This window comes from Salmo salar, unplaced genomic scaffold (genome assembly GCF_905237065.1).
Source record: "Salmo salar unplaced genomic scaffold, Ssal_v3.1, whole genome shotgun sequence".
Lineage (NCBI taxonomy): Eukaryota > Metazoa > Chordata > Actinopteri > Salmoniformes > Salmonidae > Salmo > Salmo salar.
In genome coordinates, this window is record NW_025548635.1 from 134847 (window position 1) to 155000 (window position 20154).

Below are 20154 nucleotides of genomic sequence, written 5' to 3' on the forward strand. Positions count from 1 at the left end.
GTCTGTCTGTCCCAGTTAGTTATAGAGACTGGGTTATAACACAGTGAGTTGTGGTACGTTAGGACCAGTTATAGAGGCTGGGTTATAACACAGTGAGTTGTGGTATGTTAGGACCAGTTATAGAGACTGGGTTATAACACAGTGAGTTGTGGTATGTTAGGACCAGTTATAGAGACTGGGTTATAACACAGTGAGTTGTGGTATGTTAGGACCAGTTATAGAGACTGGGTTATAACACAGTGAGTTGTGGTATGTTAGGACCAGTTATAGAGACTGGGTTATAACACAGTGAGTCGTGGTATGTTAGGACCAGTTATAGAGACTGGGTTATAACACAGTGAGTTGTGGTATGTTAGGACCAGTTATAGAGACTGGGTTATAACACAGTGAGTTGTGGTATGTTAGGACCAGTTATAGAGACTGGGTTATAACACAGTGAGTTGTGGTATGTTAGGACCAGTTATAGAGACTGGGTTATAACACAGTGAGTTGAGGTATGTTAGGACCAGTTATAGAGACTGGGTTATAACACAGTGAGTCGTGGTATGTTAGGACCAGTTATAGAGACTGGGTTATAACACAGTGAGTTGTGGTATGTTAGGACCAGTTATAGAGACTGGGTTATAACACAGTGAGTCGTGGTATGTTAGGACCAGTTATAGAGACTGGGTTATAACACAGTGAGTTGTGGTATGTTAGGACCAGTTATAGAGACTGGGTTATAACACAGTGAGTTGAGGTATGTTAGGACCAGTTATAGAGACTGGGTTATAACACAGTGAGTTGTGGTATGTTAGGACCAGTTATAGAGACTGGGTTATAACACAGTGAGTTGTGGTATGTTAGGACCAGTTATAGAGACTGGGTTATAACACAGTGAGTTGTGGTATGTTAGGACCAGTTATAGAGACTGGGTTATAACACAGTGAGTTGTGGTATGTTAGGACCAGTTATAGAGACTGGGTTATAACACAGTGAGTTGTGGTATGTTAGGACCAGTTATAGAGACTGGGTTATAACACAGTGAGTTGTGGTATGTTAGGACCAGTTATAGAGACTGGGTTATAACACAGTGAGTTGTGGTATGTTAGGACCAGTTATAGAGACTGGGTTATAACACAGTGAGTTGTGGTATGTTAGGACCAGTTATAGAGACTGGGTTATAACACAGTGAGTTGTGGTATGTTAGGACCAGTTATAGAGACTGGGTTATAACACAGTGAGTTGTGGTATGTTAGGACCAGTTATAGAGACTGGGTTATAACACAGTGAGTTGTGGTATGTTAGGACCAGTTATAGAGACTGGGTTATAACACAGTGAGTTGTGGTATGTTAGGACCAGTTATAGAGACTGGGTTATAACACAGTGAGTTGTGGTATGTTAGGACCAGTTATAGAGACTGGGTTATAACACAGTGAGTTGTGGTATGTTAGGACCAGTTATAGAGACTGGGTTATAACACAGTGAGTTGTGGTATGTTAGGACCAGTTATAGAGACTGGGTTATAACACAGTGAGTTGTGGTATGTTAGGACCAGTTATAGAGACTGGGTTATAACACATCTGACTGGCCTAGTTTCTGCTGTCCGGCTGTTTTCACCCATTTCTTATTTACCGTTGTGGACATGGAATAGAGTCTAGACCAGGGCTCCCTCCAGGAACAGGGTTGGAAAGCCCCGGTCTAGACGTCTCTCTCTCTCCAGGAACAGGGTTGGAAAGCCCCGGTCTAGACGTCTCTCTCTCCAGGATTAGGGTTGGAAAGCCCCGGTCTAGACGTCTCTCTCTCTCCAGGAACAGGGTTGGAAAGCCCCGGTCTAGACGTCTCTCTCTCTCCAGGAACAGGGTTGGAGAGCCCCGGTCTAGACGTCTCTCTCTCTCCAGGAACAGGGTTGGAAAGCCCCGGTCTAGACGTCTCTCTCTCTCCAGGAACAGGGTTGGAAAGCCCTGGTCTAGACGCTCTCTCTCTCCAGGAACAGGGTTGGAAAGCCCTGGTCTAGACGTCTCTCTCTCTCCAGGAACAGGGTTGGAAAGCCCCGGTCTAGACGTCTCTCTCTCCAGGATTAGGGTTGGAAAGCCCCGGTCTAGACGTCTCTCTCTCCAGGAACAGGGTTGGAAAGCCCCGGTCTAGACGTCTCTCTCTCTCCAGGAACAGGGTTGGAAAGCCCCGGTCTAGACGTCTCTCTCTCTCCAGGAACAGGGTTGGAAAGCCCCGGTCTAGACGTCTCTCTCTCCAGGATTAGGGTTGGAAAGCCCCGGTCTAGACGTCTCTCTCTCTCCAGGAACAGGGTTGGAAAGCCCCGGTCTAGACGTCTCTCTCTCCAGGAACAGGGTTGGAAAGCCCCGGTCTAGACGTCTCTCTCTCTCCAGGAACAGGGTTGGAAAGCCCCGGTCTAGACGTCTCTCTCTCTCCAGGAACAGGGGTTGGAAAGCCCCGGTCTAGACGTCTCTCTCTCCAGGATTAGGGTTGGAAAGCCCCGGTCTAGACGTCTCTCTCTCTCCAGGAACAGGGTTGGAAAGCCCCGGTCTAGACGTCTCTCTCTCCAGGATTAGGGTTGGAAAGCCCCGGTCTAGACGTCTCTCTCTCTCTCCAGGAACAGGGTTGGAAAGCCCCGGTCTAGACGTCACTCTCTATACTAACTGTTTCCTCTTCCTCCTCTTCCTCCTCTTCCTCCCGTCAGATCCAGACGATGGTCGAGTCCCTGAAGCTGTCCATCACAGACCAGCAGCTGCCCATGTTCATCAGGATCATGGAGCTGGTCCTCAGCCTCTACTACGGAGAGATAGGAGGAGGAGGGAAGGACGGAGAGGGAGAGGAGGGGAGCGGAGATAGAGAGGTCATCACTACACCAGGTTAGTCTGGGGTTAGACTCTGGTCTATACTGCCCTCTAATACAGGGGGGAGGAGGGGAGGGAGGGAGGAGGAGGGGGAGGAGAGGGGAGAGGAGAGGGGGGAGGAGGAGGAGGGAAGGACGGAGAGGGAGAGGAGGGGAGCGGAGATAGAGAGGTCATCACTACACCAGGTTAGTCTGGGGTTAGACTCTGGTCTATACTGCCCTCTAATACAGGGGGAGGAGGAGGAGGGGGAGGAGGAGGGAGGAGGGGGAGGAGGGTGAAGGAGGGGAGGATGAGGGAGAGGAGGGGAGGAGGGGAGGGGAGGAGGGGAGGATGAGGGAGAGGAGGGGAGGAGGAGGAGGACATGCCGGGCCGGGCTCCGTTACTATTCTGCATGCTGTCTCAATTTGTCCCGTTTAGTGAATTCTTGGATGGTGAGCGACCCCAGACCCCACAACCATAAAGGTCAATGGGTTCTATAACTGATTCAAATGTTATGTTCCTTTTGATGGCTCCTCTGGCCTCGTCTCAGATCGTTTACACCTGTGGTGCTGATGTCTCTCTCTCTCTCTCTCCTTTCTGTCTCTCCTTTCTGTCTCTCCTCGCTCTCTCTCTCTCTCTCTTCTCTCGCTCTTCTGTCTCTCTCTCTCTCCCTCTCTCCCTCTCTTTCTCTCTCTCTCTCTCTCTCTCTCTCTCTCTCTCTCTCTCTGTCTCTCTCTCTGTCTCTCTCTGTCTCTCTCTCTGTCTCTCTCTCTCTCCCTCTCTTTCTCTCTCTCTCTCTCTCTCTCTCTCTCTCTCTCTCTCTCTCTCTCTCTCTCTCTCTTTCTCTCTCTCTCTCTCTCTCTCTCTCTCTCTCTCTCTCTCTCTCTCTCTCTCTCACTCTCTCTCTCTCTCTCTCTCTCTCTCTCTCTCTCTCTCTCTATCCTCTCTCTCTCTCTCTCTCTCTCTCTCCTCTCTCTCTCTCTCTCTCTCCTTTCTGTCTCTCCTCTCCTCTCTCTCTCTCTGTCTCCTTCTCTGTCTCTCTCTCTCCTTCCCTCCTCTCTCTGTCTCTCTCCTCTCTCTCTCTCTCTCTCTCCTCTCTCTTCTCTCTCTCTCTTTCTCTCCTCTCTCTCCTCTCTCCTTCTCTCCTCTCTCTGTCTCTCTCCTTCCCTCTCTATTTCTCTCTCTGTGTTTTTCTGTAACTGTAATGTTAGTTGGCAGGGCTCTCCTCTCTGTCCGATACCAGATGTCAGCGTCAGTGTCATGCTCCTGCTATGTGGGACCCTGAGAATGAATTAGTATCCTATCACACAGATATACAAGAGGGGAAGCGCTGCTTGGACCCTGAGCACTCCACATCTTGTTGTGCTGGAAGGGATGGAGAGAAATGGGAGGGAACAGACTTGTTCGTGTGTGTGTGTGTGTGTGTGTGTGTGTGTGTGTGTGTGTGTGTGTGTGTGTGTGTGTGTGTGTGTGTGTGTGTGTGTGTGTGTGTCAGGGTGGTGTGTGTGTGTGTGTGTGTGTGTGTGTGTGTCAGGGTGGTGCGTGTGCGTGTGTGTGTGTGTCAGGGTGGTGTGTGTGTGTGTGTGTGTGTGTGTGTGTGTGTGTGTGTGTGTGTGTGTGTGTGTGTGTGTCAGGGTGGTGCGTGTGCGTGTGTGTGTGTGTCAGGGTGTGTGTGTGTGTGTGTGTGTGTGTGTGTGTGTATCCACTCAGGACGTATTAATCGTCCGTGACTTTTAATTGCCTGTGGTTTTCTTCAGAACCATTTTTCAAAGGGTGAATATTAATTCATCCTCTTTTCAAAGGGTTTTCTTTTCCCTACTAATGAACTGGAAAATAGTTCCTACGTTGTGTTACTGTGTGTGAATCAGTGTGAGTTTTAGGTGGAATCCAAAAGCAACGGCTGATTAATGTTATTGTATGTTGTCTAAACGTGCCTGTAGGGGTCATTCACCGAAAACATTCCATCACTCACCGTTTAACCAGTGTTTTCCCTCGTCTCTGCGGGAAATGAATTGAAACACTCACCGTTTAACCAGAGTTTTCCCTCGTCTCTGTGGGAAATGAATTGAAACACTCACCGTTTAACCAGAGTTTTCCCTCGTCTCTGTGGGAAATGAATTGAAACACTCACCGTTTAACCAGAGTTTTCCCTCGTCTCTGTGGGAAATGAATTGAAACACTCACCGTTTAACCAGAGTTTTCCCTCGTCTCTGTGGGAAATGAATTGAAACACTCACCGTTTAACCAGTGTTGTCCCTCGTCTCTGCGGGAAATGAATTGAAACACTCACCGTTTAACCAGAGTTTTCCCTCGTCTCTGTGGGAAATGAATTGAAACACTCACCGTTTAACCAGAGTTTTCCCTCGTCTCTGTGGGAAATGAATTGAAACACTCACCGTTTAACCAGAGTTTTCCCTCGTCTCTGTGGGAAATGAATTGAAACACTCACCGTTTAACCAGAGTTTTCTCTCGTCTCTGTGGGAAATGAATTGAAACACTCACCGTTTAACCAGAGTTTTCTCTCGTCTCTGTGGGAAATGAATTGAAACACTCACCGTTTAACCAGTGTTGTCCCTCGTCTCTGTGGGAAATGAATTGAAACACTCACCGTTTAACCAGTGTTTTCTCTCGTCTCTGTGGGAAATGAATTGAAACACTCACCGTTTAACCAGTGTTGTCCCTCGTCTTTACGGGAAATGAATTGAAACACTCACCGTTTAACCAGTGTTGTCCCTCGTCTCTGTGGGAAATGAATTGAAACACTCACCGTTTAACCAGAGTTTTCCCTCGTCTCTGTGGGAAATGAATTGAAACACTCACCGTTTAACCAGTGTTGTCCCTCGTCTCTGTGGGAAATGAAATGAAACACTCACCGTTTAACCAGTGTTTTCTCTCGTCTCTGTGGGAAATGAATTGAAACACTCACCGTTTAACCAGTGTTGTCCCTCGTCTTTACGGGAAATTAATTGAAACACTCACCGTTTAACCAGTGTTTTCCCTCGTCTCTACGGGAAATGAATTGAAGTCTGCGGAAACACTCAACATATCAGAGGTGGGAAATGTAGAGGACTAACATGCTTGAAGGGGTTTTAGAGAAATATGAGAGGAATTAAGAGGAGAAAGAAAGAGAGGTGAGAGCTACATTTAAAAAATATAAATCTATATATTTATACATCTAAAGAGGAGTTGGGTTGGAGAGGCCTATGCTGCCCCCTACTGTACTAACAGCAGAGGTGTAGGCACCCTGATAAATAACAATATACACCATTTCCTCTTACATTCTCCGGTATGATGCTTAATTACGCCAATAGAGAATACACATTTGGAGAATAAACACGTCTTCTAGACCTGAAATGTATTAAATACGTTAAAGAAAAAATAAAATAAAAATCTAGACAAAGAGGGACAGATTAAAACTGACGCCGATATAATTTGGGGTACATTACAGGAATGATAATCTCATACTCAGCTGTAGTTAAATCTGATTTAGAAATTAAAATAATCTGTCCTCGGTTGCAACACTCCACTACCGAGTTCCAAACTGCCTCTGGAAGCAACGTCAGCACAACAACTGTTCGTCTGGAGCTTCATGAAATGGGTTTCCATGGCTGAGCAGCCGCACACAAGCCTAACATCACCATGCGCAATGCCAAGCGTCGGCTGGAGGGGTGTAAAGCTCGCCGCCATTGGACTCTGGAGCAGTGGAAACGCGTTCTCTGGAGTGATGAATCACACTTCACCATCTGGCAGTCCGACGGATGAATCTGGGTTTGGCGGATGCCAGGAGAACGCTACCTGCCCCAATGCATAGTGCCAACTGTAAAGTTTGGTGGAGGAGGAATAATGGTCTGGGGCTGTTTTTCATGGTTCGGGCCCCTTAGATCCAGTGAAGGGAAATCTCAACGCTACAGCATACAATGAAATTCTAGACGATTCTGTGTTTCCAACGAGCCAGGTCTTATCTCCCAACATCAGTACCCGACCTCACTAATGCTCTTGTGGCTGAATGGAAACAAGTCCCCGCAGCAATGTTCCAACATCTAGTGGAAAGCCTTCCCAGAGAGAGAGGAGGCTGTTATAGCAGCAATGTTCCAACATCTAGTGGAAAGCCTTCCCAGAAGAGTGGAGGCTGTTATAGCAGCAATGTTCCAACATCTAGTGGAAAGCCTTCCCAGAAGAGTGGAGGCTGTTATAGCAGCAATGTTCCAACATCTAGTGGAAAGCCTTCCCAGAAGAGTGGAGGCTGTTATAGCAGCAATGTTCCAACATCTAGTGGAAAGCCTTCCCAGAAGAGTGGAGGCTGTTACAGCAGCAATGTTCCAACATCTAGTGGAAAGCCTTCCCAGAAGAGTGGAGGCTGTTATAGCGGCAATGTTCCAACATCTAGTGGAAAGCCTTCCCAGAAGAGTGGAGGCTGTTATAGCAGCAATGTTCCAACATCTAGTGGAAAGCCTTCTCAGAAGAGTGGAGGCTGTTATAGCAGCAATGTTCCAACATCTAGTGGAAAGCCTTCCCAGAAGAGTGGAGGCTGTTATAGCAGCAATGTTCCAACATCTAGTGGAAAGCCTTCCCAGAAGAGTGGAGGCTGTTATAGCAGCAATGTTCCAACATCTAGTGGAAAGCCTTCCCAGAAGAGTGGAGGCTGTTATAGCAGCAATGTTCCAACATCTAGTGGAAAGCCTTCCCAGAAGAGTGGAGGCTGTTATAGCAGCAATGTTCCAACATCTAGTGGAAAGCCTTCCCAGAAGAGTGGAGGCTGTTATAGCAGCAATGTTCCAACATCTAGTGGAAAGCCTTCCCAGAAGAGTGGAGGCTGTTATAGCAGCAATGTTCCAACATCTAGTGGAAAGCCTTCCCAGAAGAGTGGAGGCTGTTATAGCAGCAATGTTCCAACATCTAGTGGAAAGCCTTCCCAGAAGAGTGGAGGCTGTTATAGCAGCAATGTTCCAACATCTAGTGGAAAGCCTTCCCAGAAGAGTGGAGGCTGTTATAGCAGCAATGTTCCAACATCTAGTGGAAAGCCTTCCCAGAAGAATAGAGGCTGTTATAGCAGCAATGTACCAACATCTAGTGGAAAGCCTTCCCAGAAGAGAGGAGGCTGTTATAGCAGCAATGTTCCAACATCTAGTGGAAAGCCTTCCCAGAAGAGTGGAGGCTGTTATAGCAGCAATGTTCCAACATCTAGTGGAAAGCCTTCCCAGAAGAATAGAGGCTGTTATAGCAGCAATGTACCAACATCTAGTGGAAAGCCTTCCCAGAAGAGAGGAGGCTGTTATAGCAGCAATGTTCCAACATCTAGTGGAAAGCCTTCCCAGAAGAGTGGAGGCTGTTACAGCAGCAAAAGGGGGAAACCAACTCCATATTAATGCCCATGATTTCAGAATGAGATGTTGGACGAGCAGGTGTCCACATACTTTTGATCATGTAGTGTATCTGCTCAAGCCCATAAAAAGTCTTTCACAAAGTTAAGAAGAAAATAAAATGTTTGAACTGAAGCAGGAATGTGATTTATTTACTCTTGAAGAGAAGCCAACAAACTAACGGGTTGAACTCAAATAAACCATATTACTTCACGGCAAATAAAACCTGGTAAATATCTCACATCTCTCAACAAAACGAATACATGATTAATCAGTTGTAAAAGATAAAGATACAAAACGTGATTTAATGACCATTTTATAAGTTTATCATTTATTTTATTTTTTTTAAATATAAAAATTGGAATGGAACAACAGTTGGACGGATCGTAAAGCTTTCTTAGACTCAACAACTCAGCAGACCAAAAATAAACCCGAAAACCAGAGATCACCCAAGAATGGATATTAGATAGTGTTAAAACATGAGGTAGAAAAGCACCAGGAATGGATATTAGATAGTGTTAAAACATGAGGTAGAAAAGCACCAGGAATGGATATTAGATAGTGTTAAAACATGAGGTAGAAAAGCACCAGCAATGGATATTAGATAGTGTTAAAACATGAGGTAGAAAAGCACCAGCAATGGATATTAGATAGTGTTAAAACATGAGGTAGAAAAGCACCAGCAATGGATATTAGATAGTGTTAAAACATGAGATAGAAAAGCACCAGCAATGGATATTAGATAGTGTTAAAACATGAGGTAGAAAAGCACCAGGAATGGATATTAGATAGTGTTAAAACATGAGGTAGAAAAGCACCAGGAATGGATATTAGATAGTGTTAAAACATGAGGTAGAAAAGCACCAGGAATGGATATTAGATAGTGTTAAAACATGAGGTACAAAAGCACCAGGAATGGATATTAGATAGTGTTAAAACATGAGGTAGAAAAGCACCAGGAATGGATATTAGATAGTGTTAAAACATGAGGTAGAAAAGCACCAGGAATGGATATTAGATGGTGTTAAAACATGAGGTACAAAAGCACCAGGAATGGATATTAGATGGTGTTAAAACATGAGGTACAAAAGCACCAGGAATGGATATTAGATAGTGTTAAAACATGAGGTAGAAAAGCACCAGTAATGGATATTAGATAGTGTTAAAACATGAGGTAGAAAAGCACCAGGAATGGATATTAGATAGTGTTAAAACATGAGGTAGAAAAGCACCAGGAATGGATATTAGATAGTGTTAAAACATGAGGTAGAAAAGCACCAGGAATGGATATTAGATAGTGTTAAAACATGAGGTAGAAAAGCACCAGGAATGGATATTAGATAGTGTTAAAACATGAGGTAGAAAAGCACCAGGAATGGATATTAGATAGTGTTAAAACATGAGGTAGAAAAGCACCAGGAATGGATATTAGATAGTGTTAAAACACGAGGTAGAAAAGCACCAGGAATGGCTTTCCCATAGAATTCTGTTCAACATTTTTACAAAGTTACTCCCCAGATTTACACAAAATGACAACACACATGTCACTCAATTCAATACTTTCTAGTTCCATGTATCAAACAGTTATTTCAGTTATATTAAAATCAGGAAAATCTGGAACATCCCCTGCTGATAATAGACCCTTTTTTAAGTTTAATAAATTGTAACCATAAAATAATAATACAGTAATAGAAATATAATTGGCAAAAGTCTCTTACCAGACCTGATACATATCAATCAAACAGGCTTTATTTAAAAAAAAAACACTAACAAATACTAGAACATGTTTCAGTTTAATACAATACGCAAAAAAAAAAACTAAATATAGCTTTATAAATAAAGGCTGTTAAATGTCGAGAAGGCTTTCAACGTTTTGAATTGCCTTTTCTATTCAAAACTTTGGAAGCTTTTACCTTTTCCAGCTGAAATAATGCAATTTATAAAAAACAATATTGTTTAAATGGCCTAAAGCAAAAATATACACAAATAATACATTATGTAATGAAATTGCTTTTAGAAAGAGGCACAAGACAGGGATGTCCCCTCTCCCCTTCCTGTTTGCACTGGTAATTGAACTTTTGAACCAACCAACAGGTATCAGTATTAATAAACATGAATAGAAACTACACTTTTTTTGTAGATAATCTCCTGATATACTTGACCCGATACTGAAAACTCAATGCCCCATTTGCAAAAAAAACATTTTCAGAATACTCTGAAATCTCAGGATATAAAATTAATGTTGAAAACCCCCGAAATAATTGCAATAGAACAAATACAAATAATAACTGATTATTCCCCCAGCGGTCCTTTATTCCCCCAGCGGTCCTTTATTCCCCCAGCGGTCCTTTATTCCCCCAGCGGTCCTTTATTCCCCCAGCGGTCCTTTATTCCCCCAGCGGTCCTTTATCCCCCAGCGGTCCTTTATTCCCCCAGCGGTCCTTTATTCCCCCAGCGGTCCTTTATTCCCCCAGCGGTCCTTTATTCCCCCAGCGGTCCTTTATCCCCCCAGCGGTCCTTTATTCCCCAGCGGTCCTTTATTCCCCCAGCGGTCCTTTATTCCCCCAGCGGTCCTTTATCCCCCAGCGGTCCTTTATTCCCCCAGCGGTCCTTTATTCCCCCAGCGGTCCTTTATTCCCCCAGCGGTCCTTTATTCCCCCAGCGGTCCTTTATTCCCCCAGCGGTCCTTTATTCCCCCAGCGGTCCTTTATTCCCCCAGCGGTCCTTTATTCCCCCAGCGGTCCTTTATCCCCCAGCGGTCCTTTATTCCCCACCGGCGGTCCTTTATCCCCCAGCGGTCCTTTATCCCCCAGCGGTCCTTTATTCCCCCCAGCGGTCCTTTATTCCCCCAGCGGTCCTTTATTCCCCCAGCGGTCCTTTATTCCCCCAGCGGTCCTTTATTTCCCCAGCGGTCCTTTATCCCCCAGCGGTCCTTTATTCCCCCAGCGGTCCTTTATTCCCCCAGCGGTCCTTTATTCCCCCAGCGGTCCTTTATTCCCCCAGCGGTCCTTTATTCCCCCAGCGGTCCTTTATTCCCCCAGCGGTCCTTTATTCCCCCAGCGGTCCTTTATTCCCCCAGCGGTCCTTTATTCCCCCAGCGGTCCTTTATTCCCCCAGCGGTCCTTTATTCCCCCAGCGGTCCTTTATCCCCCCAGCGGTCCTTTATTCCCCACCGGCGGTCCTTTATCCCCCAGCGGTCCTTTATCCCCCAGCGGTCCTTTATTCCCCCAGCGGTCCTTTATTCCCCCAGCGGTCCTTTATTCCCCCCAGCGGTCCTTTATTCCCCCAGCGGTCCTTTATCCCCCAGCGGTCCTTTATTCCCCCAGCGGTCCTTTATTCCCCCAGCGGTCCTTTATTCCCCCAGCGGTCCTTTATTCCCCCAGCGGTCCTTTATTCCCCCCAGCGGTCCTTTATTCCCCCCAGCGGTCCTTTATCCCTCTCATCCAGTCTGACTGTTCAGCTCTGTAGTGTCCTCTCTCATCCAGTCACAGAGAGAGGCTCAGCTCTGTAGTGTCCTCTCTCATCCAGTCACAGAGAGAGGCTCAGCTCTGTAGTGTCGTCTCTCATCCAGTCACAGAGAGAGGCTCAGCTCTGTAGTGTCCTCTCTCATCCAGTCACAGAGAGAGGCTCAGCTCTGTAGTGTCCTCTCTCATCCAGTCACAGAGAGAGGCTCAGCTCTGTAGTGTCCTCTCTCTCATCCAATCACAGAGAGAGGCTCAGCTCTGTAGTGTCCTCTCTCTCATCCAGTCACAGAGAGAGGCTCAGCTCTGTAGTGTCCTCTCTCATCCAGTCACAGAGAGAGGCTCAGCTCTGTAGTGTCCTCTCTCATCCAGTCACAGAGAGAGGCTCAGCTCTGTAGTGTCCTCTCTCATCCAGTCACAGAGAGAGGCTCAGCTCTGTAGTGTCCTCTCTCATCCAGTCACAGAGAGAGGCTCAGCTCTGTAGTGTCCTCTCTCATCCAATCACAGAGAGAGGCTCAGCTCTGTGCCGAGGGGGGAAAGGAACGTTTCCCAGCTCACCTGCTGGTCAGAGACGTAAAACTGTTCCAGTGACGTCTTTTTACAATGTGTTCCAAATGTCTTCCTATTCCCTATGTAGTGCACTAGGGGACAGGGTGTGGTTTTGGGGACAGAGTCAGAGAGTTTTTATCTCTGGGAATCTGGAGGCCCTGTCTGTCTTGTCTGTCTTGTCTGTCTTGTCTGTCTGTCTGTCTGTCTGTCTGTCTGTCTGTCTGTCTGTCTGTCTGTCTGTCTGTCTGTCTGTCTGTCTGTCTGTCTGTCTGTCTGTCTGTCTGTCTGTGTCTCACTACCAGGAGTAACACCTCAAAGCCTTGTCCCAGACACAGTTCTGTTCACTGGATTTGTTCGATGCGTTCAGAGCACTATCCAAAGGCATAGCGCGGCGCGGTACCAGAGACGAAAAGTAAAAATGTTCCATTACCGTACGTAGAAACATGTCAAACGCTGTTTAAAATCAATCTTTATGGTATTTTTAACGTAAAATTGCGATAATATTCCAATAGCATATTCATTCAAGAAGAAAAAGAAGGAACGGCGCGCTCGCGGGACCGCGCATATCCAATCCCTTTGTCTCCAGGCAGTCCACTGATTGACTGAGCTCCTATTATCTGCCCAGTGACAGGAGAATGCTGAAAGAACTTTCTGAAGGCTGTTGACAGCCAATGGAAGCCTTAGGAAGTGCTACGTGACCCCACAGAAACTGTAGTTTCGATTGAGAATTGTAGTTCTTCTTCTGATTCTCTGACTTTCCACTTCCTGGTTGGATTTTTCTCAGGTTTTTGCCTGCCATATGAGTTCTGTTATACTCACAGACACCATTCAAACAATTTTAGAAACATCAGTGTTTTTTCTATCCAAATCTACTAATAATATGCATATTCTAGTTTCTGGGCCAGACTAGTAACCAGTTTAATTTGGGTTTTTCATCTGACTGTGAAAATACTGCCCCCTACACCTCAACAGGTTAACACCTCAAAGCCTCGTCCCAGACACAGTTCTGTTCACTGGATTTAACACCTCAAAGCCTCGGTCCAGACACAGTTCTGTTCACTGGATTTAACACCTCAAAGCCTCGGCCCAGACACAGTTCTGTTCACTGGATTTAACACCTCAAAGCCTCGGTCCAGACACAGTTCTGTTCACTGGATTTAACACATCAAAGCCTCGGCCCAGACACAGTTCTGTTCACTGGATTTAACACCTCAAAGCCTCGGTCCAGACACAGTTCTGTTCACTGGATTTAACACCTCAAAGCCTCGGTCCAGACACAGTTCTGTTCACTGGATTTAACACCTCAAAGCCTCGGCCCAGACACAGTTCTGTTCACTGGATTTAACACCTCAAAGCCTCGGTCCAGACACAGTTCTGTTCACTGGATTTAACACCTCAAAGCCTCGGTCCAGACACAGTTCTGTTCACTGGATTTAACACCTCAAAGCCTCGGTCCAGACACAGTTCTGTTCACTGGATTTTTGACCTGACACCTCAGCCTCTCACAGGAAGTACAAAACAACGACCAGTAGAAGGTCTTGATGTTTAGACCTGACACCTCAGACTCTCACAGGAAGTACAAAACAACGACCAGTAGAAGGGTTTGGTGTTTAGACCTGACGCCTCAGCCTCTCACAGGAAGTACAAAACCACGACCAGTAGAAGGGCTTGGTGTTTAGACCTGATGCCCCAGACTCTCACAGGAAGTACAAAACAACGACCAGTAGAAGGGTTTGGTGTTTAGACCTGACACCTCAGACTCTCACAGGAAGTACAAAACCACAACCAGTAGAAGGGCTTGGTGTTTAGACCTGACGCCTCAGCCTCTCACAGGAAGTACAAAAAAAAAAAAACAACGACCAGAAAAAGCCAGAACAGTGGATTTCTCAACTGCCAATTCGCAAAGTGAAAGATTTAATTAAAACATGACCTAATTTTCACCGCCTAAGCCTGTGGGATTCCTGTGCTGTGACCTCACGCGTGTTTTTGTTTTGAGAGCGAGCGAGTACATTCTCGTCTATTGACATCACCTTCCCCTGGCTGTCGCAGAGGGGAGCGGGCCAGCTCAGGGAAACAGACACGACGATACAGGTTCGTAGGTCAGGGGAGCCACATTAGAGAACCGCGTGACCTCCTCTTGGCGACTCGCTCACAGTCCCCAGCTCCTCTCCTCAGCTCCTCTCCCCAGACCCCAGCTCCTCTCCCCAGCTCCTCTCCTCAGCCCCCAGCTCCTCTCCTCAGACCCCAGCTCCTCTCCCCAGACCCCAGCTCCTCTCCCCAGCTCCTCTCCCCAGCTCCTCTCCCCAGCCCCCTGGCCGAGTGGTTCACCTACAGCCCCACAGCCCCCAGCTCCTCTCCCCTGGCTGACTGGCTGACTGACTGGCTGACTGGCTGGCTGGCTGGCTGACCGATTGCCTGCTTACCTACCTGTCTGCCTACCTGACTGAAAAGCACTACATCCTGCCTCACCTGCTCTCTCTGGCACCAACCTACCAACCCTCCGAGGCACCGCTCTCTCTGGCACCAACCTACCGACCCTCCGAGGCACCGCTCTCTCTGGCACCAACCTACCGACCCTCCGAGGCACCGCTCTCTCTGGCACCAACCTACCGACCCTCCGAGGCACTGCTCACTCTGGCACCAGCCTACCAACCCTCCGAGGCACTGCTCTCTCTGGCACCAACCTACCCAACCCTCCGAGGCACTGCTCTCTCTGGCACCAGCCTGCCAACCCTCCGAGGCACCGCTCTCTCTGGCACCAGCCTACCGACCCTCCGAGGCACCGCTCTCTCTGGCACCAACCTACCGACCCTCCGAGGCACTGCTCTCTCTGGCACCAACCTACCCAACCCTCCGAGGCACTGCTCTCTCTGGCACCAACCTACCGACCCTCCGAGGCACCGCTCTCTCTGGCACCAACCTACCGACCCTCCGAGGCACCGCTCACTCTGGCACCAGCCTACCAACCCTCCGAGGCACTGCTCTCTCTGGCACCAACCTACCCAACCCTCCGAGGCACTGCTCTCTCTGGCACCAACCTACCCAACCCTCCGAGGCACTGCTCTCTCTGGCACCAACCTACCCAACCCTCCGAGGCACTGCTCTCTCTGGCACCAACCTACCGACCCTCCGAGGCACCGCTCTCTCTGGCACCAACCTACCGACCCTCCGAGGCACCGCTCACTCTGGCACCAGCCTACCAACCCTCCGAGGCACTGCTCTCTCTGGCACCAACCTACCCAACCCTCCGAGGCACTGCTCTCTCTGGTTCTGCTTCCAGTCGTTGTTCAGCTGAATCAACTTTGCCGAGTCCAACCCACAGGAAGTCCAACCCACAGGAAGTCCAACCCACAGGAAAGCCAAATTCATTAAGAGGGCTACGTCACGCCGCGGACTCACTGCGGTGTAATAAAAGCTGTGTTTTCTTTCACCGATGGTTCATTCGTTCCCTGAAATGATGAGAGTTTCCTATAATTGCATTATCACTAAGTCTGCAAAGAGCTTGTTGTTTTAAGGTTTTAAGGTTTCTAGGTTGAGTGTTTAAACAGGAGCCGAGATTCATATGGTTGAACACATTGGACTTTATTTAACCGTCTATATTTCATCAATATGTCAATCATACAGATTTCATTTGACAAGGGTCCTCTTATTACAGGACACCTCAGGTCGTTCATGTCTTGTCTTATTACAGGACACCTCAGGTCGTTCATGTCTTGTCTTATTACAGGACACCTCAGGTTGTTCATGTCTTGTCTTATTACAGGACACCTAAGGTTTTTCATGTCTTGTCTTATTACAGGACACCTCAGGTTGTTCTTGTCTTATTACAGGACACCTCAGGTCGTTCATGTCTTGTCTTATTACAGGACACCTCGGGTTGTTCATGTCTGTCTTATTACAGGACACCTCAGGTTGTTCATGTCTTGTCTTATTACAGGACACTTCAGGTTGTTCATGTCTCGTCTTATTACAGGACACCTCGGGTTGTTCATGTCTTGTCTTATTACAGGACACCTAAGGTTGTTCATGTCTTGTCTTATTACAGGACACCTCAGGTTGTTCATGTCTGTCTTATTACAGGACACTTCAGGTTGTTCATGTCTCGTCTTATTACAGGACACCTCGGGTTGTTCATGTCTTGTCTTATTACAGGACACCTAAGGTTGTTCATGTCTTGTCTTATTACAGGACACCTCAGGTTGTTCTTGTCTTATTACAGGACACCTCAGGTCGTTCATGTCTTGTCTTATTACAGGACACCATAGGTTGTTCATGTCTTGTCTTATTACAGGACACCTCAGGTTGTTCATGTCTTGTCTTATTACAGGACACCTCAGGTTGTTCATGTCTTGTCTTATTACAGGACACCTCAGGTTGTTCATGTCTAAACTTGTTCTGTACTTGTGTTCTGTGTGGACCACAGGAAGGGTAACTGCTGCATGGGGATCCTAATGAACTAAACTCAATTATTCCCCTAGTCCCCCAGCCTTCCCCTAGTCCCCCAGCCTTCCCCTAGTCCCCCAGCCTTCCCCTTGTCCCCCCAGCCTTATAGTCCCCCAGCCTTCCCCTAGTCCCCCAGCCTTCCCCTAGTCCCCCAGCCTTCCCCTAGTCCCCCAGCCTTCACCTAGTCCCCCAGCCTTCCCCTAGTCCCCCAGCCTTCCCCTAGTCCCCCAGCCTTCCCCTAGTCCCCCAGCCTTCACCTAGTCCCCCAGCCTTATAGTCCCCCAGCCTTCCCCTAGTCCCCCAGCCTTCCCATAGTCCCCCAGCCTTCCCATAGTCCCCCAGCCTTCCCCTAGTCCCCCAGCCTTCCCCTAGTCCCCAGCCTTCCCCTAGTCCCCAGCCTTCCCCTAGTCCCCCAGCCTTCCCCTTGTCCCCCAGCCTTCCCCTTGTCCCCCAGCCTTCCCCTAGTCCCCCAGCCTTCCCCTAGTCCCCCAGCCTTCCCCTTGTCCCCAGCCTTCCCCTTGTCCCCCAGCCTTCCCCTAGTCCCCCAGCCTTCCCATAGTCCCCCAGCCTTCCCCTAGTCCCCCAGCCTTCCCCTAGTCCCCCAGCCTTCCCCTTGTCTCCCAGCCTTCCCCTTGTCCCCCAGCCTTCCCCTAGTCCCCCAGCCTTCCCCTAGTCCCCCAGCCTTCCCCTAGTCCCCCAGCCTTCCCCTTGTCCCCCAGCCTTCCCCTAGTCCCCCAGCCTTCCCCTAGTCCCCCAGCCTTCCCTTGTCCCCCAGCCTTCCCCTTGTCCCCCAGCCTTCCCCTTGTCCCCCAGCCTTCCCCTAGTCCCCCAGCCTTCCCCTAGTCCCCCAGCCTTATAGTCCTCCAGCCTTCCCCTAGTCCCCCAGCCTTCCCCTAGTCCCCCAGCCTTCCCCTAGTCCCCCAGCCTTCCCCTAGTCCCCCAGCCTTCCCCTAGTCCCCCCAGCCTTCCCCTAGTCCCCCAGCCTTATAGTCCCCCAGCCTTCCCCTAGTCCCCCAGCCTTATAGTCCCCCAGCCTTCCCCTAGTCCCCCAGCCTTATAGTCCCCCAGCCTTCCCCTAGTCCCCCAGCCTTCCCCTAGTCCCCCAGCCTTCCCCTAGTCCCCCAGCCTTATAGTCCCCCAGCCTTCACCTAGTCCCCCAGCCTTCCCCTTGTCCCCCAGCCTTCCCTTGTCCCCCAGCCTTCCCCTAGTCCCCCCCAGCCTTATAGTCCCCAGCCTTCCCCTTGTCCCCCAGCCTTCCCCTAGTCCCCCAGCCTTCCCCTAGTCCCCCAGCCTTCCCCTAGTCCCCAGCCTTATAGTCCCCAGCCTTCCCCTAGTCCCCCAGCCTTCCCCTAGTCCCCCAGCCTTCCCCTAGTCCCCAGCCTTATAGTCCCCCAGCCTTCCCCTAGTCCCCCAGCCTTCCCTTGTCCCCCAGCCTTCCCATAGTCCCCCAGCCTTATAGTCCCCCAGCCTTCCCCTAGTCCCCCAGCCTTATAGTCCCCCAGCCTTCCCCTAGTCCCCCAGCCTTATAGTCCCCAGCCTTCCCCTAGTCCCCCAGCCTTCCCCTAGTCCCCCAGCCTTCCCCTAGTCCCCCAGCCTTCCCCTAGTCCCCCAGCCTTCCCCTAGTCCCCCAGCCTTATAGTCCCCCAGCCTTCCCCTAGTCCCCCAGCCTTCCCCTAGTCCCCCCAGCCTTATAGTCCCCCAGCCTTATAGTCCTCCAGCCTTCCCCTAGTCCCCCAGCCTTCCCCTAGTCCCCCAGCCTTCCCCTAGTCCCCAGCCTTCCCCTAGTCCCCCAGCCTTCCCCTAGTCCCCCAGCCTTCCCCTAGTCCCCCAGCCTTCCCCTAGTCCCCCAGCCTTATAGTCCCCCAGCCTTCCCCTAGTCCCCCAGCCTTCCCCTAGTCCCCCAGCCTTCCCCTAGTCCCCCAGCCTTATAGTCCCCCCAGCCTTCCCCTAGTCCCCCAGCCTTCCCCTTGTCCCCCAGCCTTCCCATAGTCCCCCAGCCTTATAGTCCCCCAGCCTTCCCCTAGTCCCCCAGCCTTATAGTCCCCCAGCCTTCCCCTAGTCCCCCCAGCCTTATAGTCCCCCAGCCTTCCCCTAGTCCCCCAGCCTTCCCCTAGTCCCCCAGCCTTCCCCTAGTCCCCCAGCCTTCCCCTAGTCCCCAGCCTTCCCCTAGTCCCCCAGCCTTATAGTCCCCCCAGCCTTCCCCTAGTCCCCCAGCCTTCCCCTAGTCCCCCAGCCTTATAGTCCCCCAGCCTTATAGTCCTCCAGCCTTCCCTAGTCCCCCAGCCTTCCCCTAGTCCCCCAGCCTTCCCCTAGTCCCCCAGCCTTCCCCTAGTCCCCCAGCCTTCCCTAGTCCCCCAGCCTTCCCCTAGTCCCCCAGCCTTATAGTCCCCCAGCCTTCCAGTGTATTGACACCAAGCTGACTGATTTGTGTTATTGTTCCTCAGGTCTGGAAGGAGACCCAGAGGCCCAGGCCATGGCAGGACAGTACCCCAGCCCAGAGATGTACATGCAGGGGAGGAGGGGGACCAGGGCTGGGTGTCCTGGGCCTGGTCCTTCGTCCCAGCCATCGTGGGAGCTGAGGATGAGGAGGGAGAGGAAGGCTTCTACCCGCAGGGGGAAGAGGGAGGCCGCTCCAGCCCGCAGCAGAACCCACCGAAAGACCCTGTTGTCTCCATAGGCTTCTACTGCACCAAGGCCTCTGTCACATTCAAGGTAGGAAGACCTTGGAGGGAGTGAGGGGTGCGGGAAAGGGGCGGAGTGAGGGGTATGGGGAGGGGAGGGTGCGGGAGGTGCGGGAGGGAGGGTACGGTGAGGGGTGCGGGAGGAGGGGGGTGGAGTGAGGGTACGGGAGGAGGGTGAGGGTACGGGGAGGGGGGCGGAGTGAGGGTGCGGGAGGAGGGTGAGGGGTACGGGGAGGGGGGCGGAGTGAGGGTGCGGGAGGGGTACTGTCTCTCTCCTTCTGTCTCTGTCTCTCCCTCTCTGTCTCTCTCCTTCTGTCTCTGTCTCCTTCTGTCTCTGTCTCCTTCTGTCTCTGTCTCTGTCTCTCTTCTGTCTCTGTCTCTGTCTCTCTGTCTCTCCCTCTCTGTCTCTCTCCTTCTGTCTCTGTCTCCTTCTGTCTCTGTCTCCTTCTGTCTCTGTCTCTGTCTCTCTCCTGTCTCTGTCTCTGTCTCTGTCTCTCTCCTGTCTCTGTCTCTGTCTCTCTGTCTCTCCCTCTCTGTCTCTCCCTCTCTGTCTCTCTCCTTCTGTCTCTCTCCTTCTGTCTCTGTCTCTGTCTCTCTTCTGTCTCTGTCTCTGTCTCTCTCCTGTCTCTGTCTCTGTCTCTCTCCTTCTGTCTCTGATATGTGAATGTTCCGTGAGGTTCAGATCAGTCAGATCATGTTTCTACATTATCATCAGGGGGCAGAAGGTTAAATATCACTCCAAATGGAGCCTGGTGCTTTTCTAATAAGGTTTAAATTGTTCCTGTAGTGTTTGACTTGTTCTAATCAGGTAATGGTCTCTCTCCTCAGCAGTAATTGCAGACAGCT

General features: G+C 49.8%; 1 protein-coding gene across 1 annotated transcript in view; it reads left to right on the forward strand.

Annotated features, from left to right (window-relative positions):
* The window catches only part of LOC106591508 (vacuolar protein sorting-associated protein 13B), a 250288-nt gene that overhangs the window by 92102 nt on the left and 138032 nt on the right, over positions 1-20154 (forward strand). Inside the window, exons 8-11 of the mRNA XM_045712606.1 lie at positions 2679-2850; positions 14479-14546; positions 16608-16612; positions 19072-19339. Of these exons, the coding sequence (XP_045568562.1) occupies positions 2679-2850; positions 14479-14546; positions 16608-16612; positions 19072-19339 (513 nt within the window). The remainder of the gene's footprint in view (positions 1-2678; positions 2851-14478; positions 14547-16607; positions 16613-19071; positions 19340-20154) is intronic.